This window comes from Nyctibius grandis, chromosome 1 (genome assembly GCF_013368605.1).
Source record: "Nyctibius grandis isolate bNycGra1 chromosome 1, bNycGra1.pri, whole genome shotgun sequence".
Classification (NCBI taxonomy): domain Eukaryota; kingdom Metazoa; phylum Chordata; class Aves; order Nyctibiiformes; family Nyctibiidae; genus Nyctibius; species Nyctibius grandis.
In genome coordinates, this window is record NC_090658.1 from 57,607,579 (window position 1) to 57,625,787 (window position 18,209).

The 18,209-nt window shown below is 41.6% G+C and overlaps 1 protein-coding gene across 2 annotated transcripts in view; it reads left to right on the top strand.

Moving 5' to 3' along the window:
- MTHFD1L (methylenetetrahydrofolate dehydrogenase (NADP+ dependent) 1 like) overlaps positions 1–18,209 on the top strand; it is a 165,559-nt gene that overhangs the window by 66,467 nt on the left and 80,883 nt on the right. For both annotated transcript variants that reach the window (XM_068420859.1, XM_068420942.1), the window contains exon 20: positions 999–1,110. In XM_068420859.1, the coding sequence (XP_068276960.1) occupies positions 999–1,110 (112 nt within the window). The remainder of the gene's footprint in view (positions 1–998; positions 1,111–18,209) is intronic.

Genomic DNA, 18,209 nt, shown 5'->3' on the forward strand with positions numbered 1-18,209 from the left:
TACCTTTTCTTTAACCAGCTGGGCATTTTTAAAAGCATTAACACAACAATGGGCGGTTGTTTACCTAAGTGTTTTATAGTAAAACAGCTGAAGTGTCATCCTTCTGTCTGATTGTGTATTCTGACTTGGAGAAAAGAGCAGTTAATATATCTCACCTAATCCTAATCGCTTTCTGTAGATGCTGATTTTCTAATGTCTCCTTTCCTTGGGATGCCTGCCAAAAAAGTAACAGGGAAGCTGAGAATTGCTTGCTATCTGACAAATTTCTCTATACCTAGTTAATTTGCTTACTCCTTCCCTTTCCTTTTGCTGTTTTAGATTGATCCCTGCTACAGAGTCTGCTTTCCTTGTGTATTTGTGTGGTGTCTGGGGTAGGGGAGTTCGGCTCTGCGTGCAGGGCTCCCAAGCACTCAGCCAGCAGTGGTGAATGCTTTTTTCTATTGTGTGTCAGCATCCCCACTGCACCCCAGCCATGTCCCTTCCCTTCTCCCTCTCCAGCTCGTTAACCATTGACTTGGGTCCCTCATTGCTTCCACTGGCTCCTTTGCCTGCACAGGAATGGCAATTACAGTCAGTAAGGAAAACAGGAGCAGTAAGGGATGGAGTAGGGCAGGAGTTGAGCTCTGTTTGTGTACTGTCTGCGGTGATGCACTTAGTGCTGATTGTACTACATGTGCCAGAATAGCATGCCACAGCATTAGGGCAGTGGAAATCTGAAACACTAGTGCAAGATCGGGCAAGAAGTTATGTAAGTTACCCACAGGTTGCACTGCTGTTCGTTACCTTTCTATGAATGAAGCAGATTCTGACATCTAGGTCTGTCAGTGAATGGGATCTTAAGCACCTAAGATGTACCTAAGACCCCACGAATTATCTAACAGTGCTTACTCATTATGTGTGCTTTTGGTTTATATATAATCTCGATTAGTCTGCAAGAGTATTGAGCTTGTGTTCTTACCTATCCATTAAATTAATGATATATGTTTTTTATCATTCAGGGAACACCAGTATTTGTTCACGCTGGACCTTTTGCTAACATTGCACACGGAAATTCTTCTGTTTTGGCAGATAAAATTGCCCTTAAATTAGTTGGAGAGAAAGGATTTGTAGGTAAGCAATTATTTTATTTATTTTATTATAGTTTGTTGGTAAGTTGGCAAACAGTGATGTAAGTGAACGGATAAAATAGCGATGAAAGGTAAGAATGCTTCTTCATTTTATGCTAATATTAATAATAATCTTAAATAATCTTAAAGTGATCATGTAAAAAAACTTCCCCTCTCACCCTGCCCTTTGTCTCAAGTGTTCCCATCACCATGTTTGAGATTCCACAAGATGGCTGAACCATCCAGTTAAATGACTGGATTGAAAGAAGTGTCCTGTAGTTCCTTGTGTTAGTATTCATCTGACCTCTCTTCATAAACAGACAGAAACCATTCCTTTTTCCTGCTGAATTATTTCTCTGCCAATTGAGCAAACTCAGCCAAATCAGGGGTCAGATGTCCCTGAGCCAGTGCAGAGGCACAGCAGAGGGAAGGTGGTAGAAGAAAGAGTAAAACTGCCTTATTTTGGTGGCAGTGAGCCATTAGGTTGGTCCAGCTGCATTGTAAAACCTCACCAAGAGGCCCTCTTATTCCCGTGAAAGCATGTGAGTAGGTGGACTCTATATTAAGAATTCAGCCTGCACAAGCAACAATAGACACGTAGACCTTACTGTTATGGTCACAAGCAAAATAAACTTGTGGCTGAATGGTGAACTAGTTTTTATAAAAATTGTGTGTGTTTAAACTTTAGAATTAATAAAATGAAAGGCGTGTTGCTACTTTGCAGTAGTAATGCCTTTGCACTACTGCAGCCGTTCTCCTCTGTGTCCTGAACACCCAAGTTGACTTACATTAATCCCAAAGTTGAACTTTGTGTGCCTGTGGAACAACCTGCAGTAATGTGAAACATGAGGTTTCTTTATGCTAGTGTCCTTGAACTAGCTGAGAAACATGTACATATGAGTTTATGTCATACCTACATATTCCTGTAAATCATACAGAGAACCAAATTGCTTATTTTAAATTCATTGGTAGTGAGAATGGGGGAGATGTTTGCATTGTTACAGAGTGTATGTACTTTTTGTTATTATATGAATCAACATATATTTACACATAGAGAATAGAAACATTTCGTGTACAAAGTTTTTGACTAGTGAACAAGAAGACAGAGGGATGTCTTCTTACAGAAATCTTTAAAAGTAACAAAAATTAATACCAGTAAAAAAAGGATTGAAACCTGTTGTAGATCATACTGACTTTGAAAAAAAAAAACTAAAGAAGTATGTCACTTCGGTATTCTCTGAATAACAACAAAAAGCTTGAAGAGGTAGAAATTCTATTTATGTGTATTCCATTATCTTGAGGGCTTTCTTATTTTTAAAGAATATTTATTGATATTCTGTTTTCTCATTTTTGCTTGTTCATCTTTATAGAAGTAAGTTTCTGATCTCCCTAAGCATTCTGTGCCTGGAAGAAATGTTCTTCATCCTTCTTTTTTTTTATCAAATGGAGCAGCAAAGTGCACACAATGATTTTTAGATCCTTATTAGAAGTATTATTAACAACATTAATTCCTAGAATCAGTTTTGCTAACCTCTGCCCTTCTGATTCAATATAATTTGCAAAGGTTATTGGACATTTGCATGTAATACTTCGTTAGCAAGAGCATCCTTGGGAGAAGTTTGATTCAGTATTCTGCTCTCACTTCTTATGTTTAGGTAGGAGTAACTAGGGAAATGCTGACCTGTGTAAGAAAATAAAGCGTTGGAGTTAAGGTGGTGAAACATGAGTTTTTCAGGGTAGTCTGGGCATGTGTTGTGTGTTTGTATTTTCTTTGTAAAAATGCATGATCGTGTCAAGCAAAAGGGTTGTTTTCTCCAGTGTTAACTGTTGTACAGCTGAAGAGTCTGTTCATTTCCCTCTAATAATCAAACATCAATTCAAAGTAAGAACATTTTGTGTTCAGAATACGTTTATTTAATGATAATAGAATCGGTATTTCATTAAGCCGTGTTTGTTGTTATACGGCTTTGTGGAATGAAGAGCAAAGCATTTAGGGTAACTAATATTTTTCATAGGCTGAGTGAAGCGACTTTGTTTCTGCAGTGAGCAACCTTCTCAAGTGGGAAGTCTGTTTTGTATCATCTGAATGGACGTAGGTTGGCAGCAGTCTCGAGTCTTGATCCACGTTTTGGGACCCAAAAAGTATCGCCTTGGATTTGGATTCCCCTCCATTCAGTGCTTCCCTCAGGCACTGAGAGCATATCCTTGGATTTCATGGGGGTTTTTTGGTCTTATCCACCTGTTTGTCTTTAACACTCTTTTTTTGCTTTGTTCGTCTTTGGCCCCAGTTTCTCTGTTGGGAGACAAAGCGCTTTAGCTGCAATAGAGGAAAACCTTTGTGTGTTGCCAGCTAAAGGCTCCTGTTCAGACTTTATTCTACAGAACACAAATCTCTGTGAAACTGGCTTCAAAGTGGCCTACTTAAATAAACTTTGCAGGTAGTCACAAGTGTAAATGGTTGTTCTAATGCTTGTAATTACCATAAGCTTTATGTTTTAAAGAAATACATTGTTTCTGGTAACTAGTCAGAGCACATGGGCAATGATGACATGTAGCACTTATGGGTTTATTAAATACTCTCCTATCCTACCCTGCACAACTGAAGCCTAAAATCACAGCTACAAAGTGTACACCAGTCCACACTGCGGTCATGTCCATACAGGCAGAGAGTCCAATGCCTTGTGAAGCTACACAGCAAAGCAGTTAGCAAGAAAGTCCACTGCATACTGTGGTGTGGTGTGTGCCTGAACCCTGTACTGCTGTTGAAACTCAGTGGGCAAAGCTGATCCTGTAGTTAATTCAGGCAGTAGGAATGCAGGACAGCTGTGCTGCAGTTCTGTATCTAGCTGTACAAGTTGAGTTACTCAAAGTAAAAATTTTCACTGCTCCACGTTTCTCTTTTGCCACTGTTCTCATGCAGTTCATCCTTTCCTCCTATTGGATCTGGCACTCATTAGATTCTTGTATGAGTGATTGCAGTTCATGTTTTGCCATGTAGGTTAGTTACATAAGCTCATGAAAGAGTCCAAGAGGTGCTGGACATAGCATAAGGTAAGTGGCAGAACTGCGTGGCCGGCAGAGGCATTTTAGGGACCGTGAGCTATGAGATTGGCTCTCAGCCTTGTGCAGCTGCATCCAAAGCAGGAGCATGAGAAATCTGTGACAGGGTCTGCAATTAAATTAATTTCCTGTATAGTAGGATAAATATCTTAATGTACGTACATTAGCTCATTCACTGTGAGATGGGATGATGATATATATAATATATGTAATATTTATACCTTTTAAATTTTTATATTTATTTTATATATTATAATATATATATTATTTTGTTTATATATATTATTTATTATTTTATTTTTTACTTGAGGCATAGTTATTTTACAGCAGAACCTCCTGCTAAGTGTGTAGACAGTACTAAGGAGAACAGCATGGCCTGAACTTGCACCACAGTTTCACAAATATAGATATTTTTTATTTTGTGTTCTGACTTAAGCAGCCTCCTTCCTCCAGCTGCTTGTTCCCAGCCCTGTTCAACCCCTCACTTGCCAGCACACCTGTTTATAGAGCCACGTGATAAACTAAACTGGAGAGTTGGTCTTGATTAAAAACAACTACAACAAAAAAATCCCCTTCCTTCCCCTCACGGACAGTGGCTGGGAAAATGGTTATAAGTGTGACAGGGGGAAGAGGAGATAATGCCACATAAGATGGTGATTTTGCTGAAATAAATATTTATAATATTGTAGCCTCATTTGGAGCTTTAAAGTGCCAGTAAAGCTACTGTGGATGCACTAGCTAATCAGGCTGAGCCTGCATTGGCAGAGCAGCTAAGCCTGTCTCCTTTCTCAGCCTGTGCTCAACTGTTTTTGCATGACATCCTGGCAGAAGCCTATTGCCCTTCTTGTTGGCTTAGTTTTCTGCTGACTTAACACAGAAGCAGTTCAGCCCAGAGTCACAAAAGCACCGGAGCTGCGGCAGGGGAGGGTGAGTTGGGACAGCCAACAGCAAAAAAACAATCTGTTGTATAGATCCCACTGTTTGTGTGACCGTGTGCCACGGCCAAGACAAGAAAAAATCCTCCCAAAATATTCTTTTAAAATTTATTTTTAAACCTTACTTTCTCTCTCTGGCCTGCATTGCCTGTTTCTCTGCTTGCTCTGCAGCTGGAATTGCAGCGTACTGTGCCTTTTGAGTAGTGTCAGTTAACAACGATGTAGACAGTCTGGTTTAAAAAAAAATCTAAACAAAGTTGAACCGTTGAGTCCTGTTGTGAACTCTCACTAATTGAAGGCATTCCCTGCTTCAGTTTCAGGTATCCAAGTGGATCACAGGCGCTCATTAAGTTTGAGATAGCCTAAGCCTTTTAGCTCAGCTTGTCCATTCCCTCTTCTCTGAGCCTTGTTGCTATGTACTGACAACTCAGTCTTTTTGCTCTAATTTCGAGTTCTCTTGTTACAAGTTGTGCCACTGAACTTTTAGTGCAATGTCTTGGCTAGCACTGGGTGGCTTGCGCTTGTTTGTCTTCTTAGATTTTTACTGCTTCGGGCCTGTTTCCCTGCAAATTCCCCCCATCCTTGCTGTGAGCAAGCGTGGCCCGTTGAGGAGGGCTGCGTGGCACAGGCAGCCCTGCACTGGCGAGTGGCTCATGCGCTGCACGGCAGCTGGGCCATGTGGGGCAGCCGTGCCAACGGCCTGGGAAGTGTTGCACTGCAGCACGTTGAACGTGCCAATCTTCACAGTTGCTATCAGAGCTTTGCAGTCTTTCACCCATTTCTTTAGCCCATCTGGCAGCAGCCTGAAGTCTGTTTCTGACATTTCATTTTCCTTTGGTATGAAAGGTTGCCTAAACTGGCCTGTTTAGCCAATTCTGCATCACTTGCTTTTGGTTGAACTTAATTGTTAAACAGCAAGGAGAGCTGACATCTCAGCAGTGGCAGAGAAAGGAGCTTGGCATTTAGGCTGAGTCCTGTGCTATGACTGAGTGGGGAAATATATCTTTATCTGTATTTAGGCAGTTACTTCTTTTGGGTTTTTTTGTTTTGTTTTGTGGTGTTAACCTCTTTCATTCCCCTTTTGTTCTTCATCGCTGGCCTCTGATGTAGGAATGTCAAACTCGTGGCTGATCCACAGAAAATGGTTAATACTGAAGACCACACCTGGTGTAAACTGCAACTGAAGTTTTTTTACTGGCAGCCCTGAGGATGAATTTTCCACTTCTGTAAAGCTTTAATTTTGCACAAATTTCTCCTTGTGCTTGTGTTCTTATTTCATAGTTCAGGGGAGTGTATTTTGATTTGCTGGAAGTCCTCTTCTGAAATTACCTCTGTGCCTCATCTTTCTTTCCTCAATAGTTTCCCACCATTACTTTGAGGAAGATTTCCATTGTTTCAGAAGTGTAATGGCAGTTTTTGCAGACAAGAACACTAAACGAGTTTCTGGCTGTGTAGGTTAGAGTGATTGCCTTAAGTGAACAGAGAATTGTTTTATTTGTTTCTCTGACAGCAGAAGTCCCACGTCTGGACCAACACAATGAATGATATATATGTAAAACACTTTATTTTAAATCCAAAGATTACACTATTTGAGGAAGCAAGTGTTCTTGATAATATTTTGCCACATAAGATGCTGCAATATAGCATTTCAGAAGAGAGTTTTGGGTGTTCTTAAACACACACACACACTTCTCAAGGATTTGGGGAAGTGTATGGGTTCAACCACACTGTAACTGCTGCCAGTTAAGAGTCCCAGTCATAAACACTGCGTGTATGCAGAACAAAAACATAAAGTCCTTGCCCTAGAAAGACTTGCTAGTTACTCAAAGGGCAAGAGGTGATAAGTGCCTACTGACAGGCAGCTGGCAAAGCACAGGAAAACATGCCTTTATCACAGTAGTATTGCCACCCTGCTCACCTAGCAGTTTTCTTTTTTGTGATAGTTTCCAAGGGGGAAAAAAATTCTTGGTGTAGTTTGCAAGTAGACAAATGGTGAGAGGTTCTGTAGGTTTCAGGAGGCACGTCTCATGTCAGGGAGAGCAGAGGAAGGAGAGCAAAAAACATCAATGAGGTGGAATTTATTCTGTTTGCTGATGTCTCAAATGTCTTGCTAGGGACAAAGGCTTGTTTAGAGAGAGGTGCCTTGAACTGCACCCAGAAATGAAGGGGACTAGACTACAGAACCCATACTAACTAGTCACCTTCAGGCATGCCATGGGGGCAAAGTGTTTTGCAGTTCTTGTTTACTCCTGTGGGCATGTATGCAGGCAACCTTGCTAAGACGGGAAATAAGATATCAATAAACCAAAAAAAGGACAGGGAAATTTCAGTAACTTTATCAACATGGAATGCAGCTATTCACTCCTTGTGTTAAGTCTGGTGCTCAGCTCAGGAAGAGGTAATAATTTCTGATGCTTAATACATTTAACGTCATTGGGGCTTCTTACCTCACATCTCTCTGCCACTTGTTCCTCCTCCTTTTTTGGCTTAAAGCAACAAAATACCTTCTAAAACTCCAAGTTTCTTTTCTGCATCAGTCAGATAGTTTCTTAATACTCTGTTAAGGTGAATAGAAAGGATGAACTATTAGGTTTTTTAGTCAGTGAATGCAGGCTGCCCAGAGGTGTTTTGAAGACTTAAAGGATGAAAGAGGAATGAGCTTTCCTGAGTCGTATTTGTTAGTGTGTCAGAAATTATTGCAATAAACAACTCAGCAGATTGCCCCATCCATCTCTTTAATCCCTTGAAGGTGTTTCAGATGAGGAAAGGGGTTGCTGTAAGTCAGAAGAAAAGTGAAGCATGAATATGTTTTTGGAATCCTAAACCAAAGTCCTTCTGAAGTTTTTTTTTCAGGCTTGGACTATATGTTTGGCAGTTGCTTTCTTTCCTACTAATAAACACGTCTAATTCAATGCTGAGAGCACACTGTGCTAGGCAGGGTCGAGTGTGACTTTGTCTTCCCTGGTGTCATATCAGGTGACAAGAGGAGGGTTATTGCAAGCTGCTGGTGCCTTTCTTAAGAAAGGTTCACTTTCTATTTCTTTCTTTAGTTCGTCCACTTGGTATAATTGGAACGACTTTGTCACACTTTTTTAATGGTATAAACTCAAGTAGAAGCAGTAAATTTTTATAAGCTAAGTAGTTGACTATTGTGCTGGTACTCTTGTTAGAATAAACTAATGATGCTAGCTGCTCTAACTATCTGTTTAGTACATACAAAGTTGTATTTCAAAGGATATCCATTTTACATACTCTCAGACATTGTATAACCAGTTTATAAACCACCTTATGAAAATTGTATGTGCTTAATACACTAAGTGAATGATCTTCAGTAGATTTTTTTTTAATGTTGTTAGACACTTCAAACTATGTTCTTAGTTAGTAGTCTTTTACCTAAAAAGGAAATAAAGCCCAAATACTTTGGCTAAGCTTCTTTTGGCACCAGTAGTACATGTGATATTATTACACTTAAAATGTTGAGCTCAAGGATTTCTTTTTATTTTTTTTTTTTGTTGCTCAATACCACTAGAAAGGGGTTCCATGCAGTGGCCCTCCAGAGAGCTTTAATTTTTAAGATTCTGTCCAGCGTCTTTCTACCTTGCGTTATTTCATCTCTGACTTCTTCACTCCTTATTTTCACAAGAAACAAAACGTAATGCAATTACATTCCAATATTTTCATCTTTGAACCAACGTGCTTTTTTCTTGCGTTAAGTGTTAAAGCAGGGCTAAGGTTTCATGGTACAAGGTGGTTGACAGCATTATCAGCATACGTGTTACTGGCCTACTCTGAAACATGTGTGCTACAAACTAGATAAGGGATGTTCAAAACTTTACAGTGTTTTCTCTGATCCCATTCATAGTGCAGCTGCTCAAGCAGCTGTGCTTAGCACAACTGTGGCAGTGGGGTGTTGTGTTGGGGAGGAACGTGATACTGTGTTAGTATTGCTGCAAGGCTCTTAAAATCACGGTCTGATAGTACTAGGCACAGTGGTACCGCAAATTGCAAAATGATGTACCATTACTGCTAGAAGTTCTGTGAATCTTTGCTGTTCACTTGTGAATGGTGATGCCATTCACATCCCAGGTGCCCTTTTTATTTCTTTCTTCACATTTGCTGATGTAAAAGTAAATTCCATTTCTTTCACGTGTTGTAAAGTGGAAACAAGAAGTCTTGTCCTGTTTCCCTTTGCTTTTAAAATCTTAGCAAATTTTCTTACCAGTAAGCTGGAAAGTCTTCAGGGACGAGATGTCGTGCAACACATTTTGCTTCACTGACAGGAAGTCAAAGTTCCTGAAAGTGGAGCTTACTTACTGCCTTGTCACGTATAATCTGCTGCAAGTCATGCATCCCTTGCTTATGGATTGCTGCCACTGAAAGTCAGGTGACAATGATTTAAATGACTTTCTATTGCAGAAAATGCTTAAAACAGTCTTGAAATAGTTGATGAATTATTATGCCAAATGAGAATGAAAACTTTTCTTATATCTTTGTGTATACAGAGTCCTTGAGAAAGTTCTGAGTGACTCCACATGTTCACTGCAGATCTCTTGAAACCTTTTCTTCTGACACTTTTAATCTTTAGGATACATTGCAAAATAAAGCTTTTCAGAAGGAAAATTGGGTAGAAGAGAGCTGTCCTGAATCTTTTTGTGTCAGGAAGCATTCTAGCATTGACCTTGGTATCATATGTCACTGTATTTCAGAGTTGAATTAATATGGGAGCTTGTAAATTATGCAAAGCTAAACTCAAAACTGAAAGTTGGTATTGATCATGAACTAGTGAATTATGTCTAACTAATATTACACTTGTCATAAAAAAAGTGGTGTTTTGCCCAATAAGGAGAGGTGATGCTATTTTGAAGAGAAAAGCTCCCAAATTATGGACTGTCTAGTAGTGAGATTTTACCTTCCTCCCTTTAAAGAAAAAAGTAAATCTACAAAGTGTTAGAAATGCTCTTGGCATTCCCTTGCTGCAAAACGTATTTGTAAATGTACATTCCCAAATCTGTTGATATCCAGAATGATGAGGGGTGATTTACAGGAATAAAAGAACATGTGATTATAAATCATCAGCCATTTAGCTGAGTTCTCTGCTTTATCTGACAAGCATATCAGATGATTTTCTTCATAAACTGACTGAGCTCCAGTTTGAAACCAGCTAGGATTTTTAACTCTTGCTGCTACTGCTGGTAAGCTAGCTGGGTTTCCATAGCCAATTTGGACTCATTTGCTCTTGTTCTGTAGTACTGTGTTCCAGATTAGTCTCCTCTTTCTCAGGTGATAGTTTTTATACTGTCTGTCTAACTAAACAAGCACAGCTTTTCTAATCTTTTATAATTAGTGCTAGGCTTGCCATTCCTATAACACAGCCTATCTACTTTTTTAGTTTCTGCATCTGTTACAGTATTCACTTTCTTCAACATAGGTGCATGCATGGAGCTCTGCAAAGTCACTCTTACCTTGCTGGTGTTTATCCTCAGATCAATCACCTTTTTTTTTTTTTTCTCATTTTCCATACATCACTCATTCTGTGATTGACTTAATACTGCTAGGCTCCCAGACTCTTCTTTGATCTTTGCTAGTATGAAGTTCCAAACTGTAGGTCAGGTTTTTGTCATTAATCTCCAAAGGCAATGGATGTTTACTAATAACTTTCATTCTGTTTCTCTTAATTTCTTCCTAAACACCACAGCAGCTTTTTCCTGGGTGACATCCTAGTTCCTCTCCACGTTGGTGATGCTTTCAAACTTTGGCATCGCCAATAAATTCCATCAGTGTTCCTCAGTCTTTCTGCTGAGGTTTGTTGTTTTCTCCTCCCTCCTTCCATTTTCAGGTGATGACGTGGGATGGAATAGTAGGATTCTCTCTATTAATGCCTGGCTACGAGACTGGTGCTACAGGCAGGGCTTTGGGTTCTTTGATAATGGCTGGTTTTATGAGACACCAGGCGTGACGGTAATACATGGGAAAGGTTTATGTCGTAGGGGCAAAAGGGTTCTGGGACAGGAATTAGCAGGGCTCATTCGGAGAGCTTTAAACTAGATTCGAAGGGGGATGGGGTAGTAGCTGGGCTTGCACCACTGGGGCAACGCTCTAGTGTTGAGGTAGACCAGGAGGCCCCCCATCCCCCTGGGGTGAAATCGGTGTGCTCAGCTTGCTCCCTCAAATGCCTGTACACCAATGCACGCAGCATGGGGAATAAACAGGAGGAGTTGGAAATCCGTGTTCGGTCGGGGGGCCATGATCTAGTGGCAATTACAGAGACTTGGTGGGATGCCTCATATGACTGGAATGTGGTCATGGATGGCTATGTCCTGTTCAGGAAAGACAGGCCACTAAGGAGAGGTGGTGGAGTTGCTCTTTATATGAGTGAGCAGCTAGAATGTATTGAGTTCTGTCCAGGGGCGGATCAGGAGCGAGTTGAGAGTTTGTGGGTGCGAATGAAGGGGCAGGCTGGCAGGGGTGATACTGTTGTGGGTGTCTATTACAGGCCACTGGATCAGGATGAGGAGGGTGATGAGGCCTTCTACAGGCAGCTGAGAGCAGTCTCTCAATTACAGGGCCTGGTTGTCATGGGGGATTTCAACTACCCTGATATTTGCTGGGAGGCCTACTCAGCCAGCCATCCTCAGTCCAGGAGGTTCCTCCAGTGCATTGATGATAACTTGCTGATGCAAATGGTGGATGAGCCAACTAGGAGAGGAGCGCTGCTGGATCTTATCCTCGCTAACAAGGAGGGTCTGGTTGAAGAGGTGAAGGTTGAGGGCAGCCTTGGTTGTAGTGACCATGAGATGGTAGAGTTCAGGATCTCATGTGGCAGGAACAGAATAGCTAGCAGAATCGCAACCCTGGACTTCAGGAGGGCCAACTTTGGCCTTTTCAAGCAATTGCTGGGGGAAATCCCATGGGACAGGGTACTAGAAGGTAAGGGGGCCCAAGATAGTTGGTTAGCATTCAAGGACTGCTTCTTCCGAGCTCAAGATCAGAGCATCCCAACAGGTAGGAAGTCAAGGAAGGGTACCAGGAGACCTGCATGGTTAAACAGGGAACTGCTGGGCAAACTCAAGTGGAAGAAGAGGGTGTACAGATCATGGAAGGAGGGGCTGGCCACTTGGGAGGAATATAAGTCTGTTGTCAGAGGATGTAGGGAGGCAACTAGGAAAGCTAAGGCCTCCTTGGAATTAAACCTTGCAAGAGAGGTCAAGGACAACAGAAAGGGCTTCTTCAAATACATTGCAGGTAAAGCCAACACTAGAGGCAATGTAGGCCCACTGATGAATGAGGTGGGGGTCCTGGAGACAGAGGATAAAAAGAAGGCGGAGTTACTGAATGCCTTCTTTGCCTCTGTCTATACTGCTGGAGGCTGTCCTGAGGAGCCCCGGACCCCTGAGGCCTCAGAAGAAGTCAGGATAGAGGAGGAATCTGTCTTGGTTGATGAGGGCTGGGTCAGGGACCAATTAAGCAACCTGGACGTCCATAAATCCATGGGCCCTGATGGGATGCACCCGCGGGTGCTGAGGGAGCTGGCGGAAGTCATTGCTAGGCCACTCTCCATCATCTTTGCTAAGTCGTGGGCAACGGGAGAGGTGCCTGAGGACTGGAGGAAAGCGAATGTCACTCCAGTCTTCAAAAAGGGCAAGAAGGAGGACCCGGGTAACTATAGACCGGTCAGCCTCACCTCCATCCCCGGAAAGGTGATGGAACAACTTGTTCTTGGTGCTGTCTCTAGGCACATCAAGGATAGGGGGATCATTAGGGGCACTCAACATGGCTTCACCAAGGGGAAGCCATGGTTAACGAACTTGATAGCCTTTTATGAGGATGTAACCCGGTGGATAGATGATGGTAAAGCTGTGGATGTGGTCTATCTCGATTTCAGTAAAGCGTTTGACACAGTGTCCCACAGCATCCTTGCAGCTAAACTGGGGAAGTGTGGTCTGGATGATCGGGTAGTGAGGTGGATTGTGAACTGGCTGAAGGAAAGAAGCCAGAGAGTGGTGGTCAATGGGACAGAGTCCAGTTGGAGGTCTGTGTCTAGCGGAGTCCCGCAAGGGTCGGTACTGGGACCAGTTCTATTCAATATATTCATTAATGACTTGGATGAGGGATTAGAGTGCGCTGTCGGCAAGTTCGCTGATGACACAAAACTGGGAGGAGTGGCTGACGCACCGGAAGGCTGCGCAGCCATTCAGAGGGACCTGGACAGGCTGGAGAGTTGGGCGGGGAGAAATTTAATGAAATATAACAAGGGCAAGTGTAGAGTCCTGCATCTGGGTAAGAACAACCCCATGTACCAGTACAAGTTGGGGACAGACCTGTTGGAGAGCAGCGTAGGGGAAAGGGACCTGGGGGTCCTAGTGGACAACAGGATGACCATGAGCCAGCAGTGTGCCCTTGTGGCCAAGAAGGCCAATGGCATCCTGGGGTGTATTAGAAGGGGTGTGGTTAGCAGGTCGAGAGAGGTTCTCCTCCCTCTCTCCTCTGCCCTGGTGAGGCCGCATCTGGAATATTGTGTCCAGTTCTAGGCCCCTCAGTTCAAGAAGGACAGGGAACTGCTAGAGAGAGTCCAGCGCAGAGCCACGAAGATGATTAAGGGAGTGGAACATCTCCCTTATGAGGAGAGGCTGAGGGAGCTGGGTCTCTTTAGCTTAGAGAAGAGGAGACTGAGGGGTGACCTCATTAATGTTTCTAAATATGTAAAGGGCAAGTGTCATGAGGATGGAGCCAGGCTCTTCTCAGTGACATCCCTTGACAGGACAAGGGGCAATGGGTGCAAGCTGGAACACAGGAGGTTCCACATAAATATGAGGAAAAACTTCTTTACGGTGAGGGTGACCGAGCACTGGAACGGGCTGCCCAGAGAGGTTGTGGAGTCTCCTTCTCTGGAGACATTCAAAACCCGCCTGGACGCGTTCCTGTGTGATATGGTCTAGGCAATCCTGCCCCGGCGGGGGGATTGGACTACATGATCTTTCAAGGTCCCTTCCAATCCCTAACATTCTGTGATTCTGTGTTTTTTAGCAAATAGTAAATGAGAGCCCTGAGGCTGGTCCTTTCTCCTGTCCCACAGTTCTCCTGTCAGAGCTGCCTATTCTCCTCTCTCTTAATCATGTAATCATCAGTTTTTTCTAGCCTTGCTAACACATTCCTATGTATTGCTGTAGCAGGTTTTTTTTTTTTCCTGAAAGCTACATTGATAAGATGTTGTCACATTTTCATTACGGGAGAAAGGTTTGTATCTGGCATAGCCTGCCTCTGGTAGACAAAGGTTATATTTCTTACTTACTGCAAAATTTTTTAAATTATTATTTTCTTGAAAATCTGTTTGAAAACCATTAAGCCTGTAGTCACTCAGATTTCCCCCCACTCCTCTTACACTACTTAAATACAGGTTTTGGTACTTTTCAGATACAAGGCACCAAGAGAAAAGGAACTTATTTAAAATGCCAATGCAAGCTTTTTGCTGTTCTTTTTTTTCTTCCAGGATTTTGAAATTACTGATTTACTCTTTGTTAAGAGTAGTGTATTCAGCTCTTGTGTCTTTTATTTGTTTAATTTCATCTTTAATACGTTATGGTGACCTCACCTCATTAGCTTCTACTTTTTAATTTGTGTGGCCAAAGACCTTTGCAATTTGTTTTAATTTCCTTTGCAGGCTCTGACACTTACTCTCTAGTGTAGCAACTCTGTCTTTTCCTTTCTTTTAGAGCGTGCGTAATTAATAGTTACATATCTTCTGCTCAAAAAGTCCACCCTGCAGGATAACAAAACTATGTATTTGACTGCTTTTCCTCCTAGTTAACCGGGAGTTATCACTGTTCTTAGGCCAGATGTCATGTGAGAGACCAGGCATTGTAATTTGTACATTTAGAGGCGTTTGGATTCATGGGTGAAGTTATTTCATTGTGAGGAAAGCAACTTAAAACATAATGATGACAGATAGAAAATAATGAAGAAATAGCATGGCCTTGCATGGTTGTTTTCAAGCTTTTTTGAAACTTTGGTCATGGATGGATGCTGCTCTGTGCCTCACTGACAAAGGAATTAAATGGTTTTCTCACAGACTAAGAGCTGTGAAGTGGCATGTGTGTGTGTCGGTCACGTGCTGAATGTAGTGTCACACCATAACTGAGCTGGCTGGGTCAGAAGAAAGTGGAGAACTGGACACGCATACCTTATTTGAGAAAGCCATGCTTTGTTTTCTTCAGCCAGGTTTTCAGAGTAGAAGGGAGACGTAAGATAGTGTTTGGGTTGGGATTGTATGTCTGGGGGATTTGCCGTGGTGACGACGAGGAGGCAGGAAGGACGTTGTGAATGTTCCTGCTGGCTGGCTGTTAATTAGAGCTAGCTGGCTCCTGAGGAGCTGGTGTCTTGAGGAGACCTATCCTTTCTCCTTTTTCTTGCCCAGTAAAAGACGAGGAGACAGAGCTGCTGAGTCCATCACTTGTCACCAGCAGTGCACATTCTCTGATTGAGAACTCCTGGTCTCATGACTGAGGCACTGTAGTGCGTGTCAGGAGGCATACGTTCTTGTTACCACCTCCATCTTTGACGAGCTTCATGGCCTTAACAAGGAATTTCAGCCTCCATGGCTGCATGTGTAATCCCATTCTGCCCGATTTTTTTCACTCAGTTTATAAACTTTCTTAGGGGCAAGAACTGTCTCACTATAGCAAATGGGGAGATGAGAAACACTACAGTAATAGGAACTTTAAGGTAACAGGGCTTTTGTAGAGCCATGGCAGCTGCCAGTACTTAAACAAGCATCAGGAATTCACTGACAAGCTGACATGGTATTTTAATGCTCTGTATGCTGACCTCTTCTGCAACATGTTAGAGCTTAACACAGCTCTTTCCTCTCTCAATGACATACATAAATTAAAAGTACAAAGTGTACAACTGTTAAGGGCTATCCGTTATTCTCAGTCTCAGGACAGTTATCCAGAGGTAAAAATAGATAAGGAGGATCTGTCATTCATTCAGAAAGTAGAGATACTGCCCAGTTTCTGATAAATAAAATACTATTCTACTGAGTAGAAACTGGTGACATTGCAACTTCTATTTATTTTCCCTTCCCTCCCCAAGTTAACAATCTTACCTAGTTTTAAAACTCCCAACTCATAAGAAGGAAATAAGCAGTTCCTTTTGTTCTTTTGTTACCTGCTGGTTGTATTGCTTTTATTTATAAGAAGAAAAGAACCAGAGGTTAAAAAAATGCAAACAGTAAAACATCAATTGTGCTAGGAAGTTCTCTTAATTCATCACTTGGCAAAGGAAATAAAAGCAGGCTCCCTAGCTAACAGCGATACTTTTGTGTAGGATTATTTGGCAGAAAATCCATCATTCTCTCTCCATTTGTGAGTGTTTCATATTGACTTACACCCTTTAGCAAGGGTCAGCAGGGCAGAGTATGCATAAAGAGTTCAAGTCCCATTTCAAAGGCTGAACTTTAATTTTAGTGGATGGTTTATTTTTAATATAGTTTAGAATAGTAGAATAATAGAATTGTTTAGGTTGGAAAAGATCTTTAAGATCATCAAGTCCAACCATTAACCTAGCACTGCCAAGTCCACCACTAAACCATGTCCATAAGCCCCACATCTACACATCTCTTAAATACCTCCAGGGATGGGGACTCCACCACTTCTCTGGGCAGCCTGTTCCAATGCTTGATAACCCTTTCCATGAAGAAATTTTTCCTGATATCCAATCTAAACCTCCCCTGGCTCAACTTAAGGCTGTTTCCTCTCGTCCTATCACTTGTTACTTGGGAGAAGAGACTGACACCCACCTGGCTACAACCTCCTTCCAGGTAGTTGTAGAAGAGCAATAAGGTCTCCCCTGAGCCTCCTTTTCTTCAGGCTAAACAACCCCAGTTCCCTCAGCTGCTCCTCCTAAGACTTGTGCTCTAGACCCTTCACCAGCTTCGTTGCCCTTTTCTGGACTCGCTCCGGCACCTCAATGTCTTTCTTGTAGTGAGGGGCCCAAAACTGAACACAGTATTCGAGGTGCGACCTCACCAGTGCTGAGTACAGGGGGACGATCACTTCCCTAGTCCTGCTGGCCACACTATTTCTGATACAAGCCCTGCTGTTGCCCGTCTTGGCCAAATAGCCAAGCCATTTCATTTGAAAATAAAAGCTCTTTATTAGATTTTTTTTGTTTGTTTTACTGGCTTTTTGATACTGAAATCTAATGTTCTTTTTATGGACTACTTGTGTAAGAATTAGGTTTGTTGAGACATTTCCACCATGTTGGAGAAAACATTTTGCTTTTTATTTTCTGATGCTTTGTTTTCTGAAAGCTTTTATAATTAAAATTGTTAATAATGTGCAAATATGGAGGGGACAGTGTTTATATGTGTATTTACGTTGTGAACTGTTGGCTTAAATCTTAAAGGCTGCAGAGAAGTCAATACAAATGTGAAATGTGGTAAGGACATAAATACGTGTATGTCCATTTTTGACTATGGCAATTATAGCTGGCAGAGTTTAATATGATCTAGTACAAGTTTATATTTAGCAGAGCTGATGTTCTGTTTTCCATTGGTATTCCATAAACACATGCACACAGAGAGTTCAGTTAATAGGTGTTTCAGGGAGAATTGTTCACAGCTACATTGTCTTCTTTGGGATCAGAAATCAGGAATTTTTTCTTATCCTGTGCTACCCTCTCTACCAGCCCAATTGAAATAATGTCATGGTTTGCAGAAAAGGTTAAGGTATGTCTTTAGGTGTTCTCAGAATAAAAATGCACATGCAGAGGGTTCCTAAGATTTTTATTTGTAAGTGTTTTGTTTTGCCTCATAAATTTTATGAAGTACTCTATGATGATAAGACAATATAAAAGAAAAATACTGTCATTTCTCAGAAAGCATGCTGACTTCAAATTGTTTTTTTTTTAATTTTCAAACAATAAACCATATGTGTTATTCTATGATGGGAATTTCTAAATAATTTTAACACAAAATAATTACTTCTCTTTGAAAACAGAAATTAGGTTTGCTTACATATCTGATCTTACGACCTGGTGGGATTAGCTTTAAAGAAAAATATCAGGAATTCATGACTAGGGATATAAATGTTTCTAAACCATTTCTAAACAT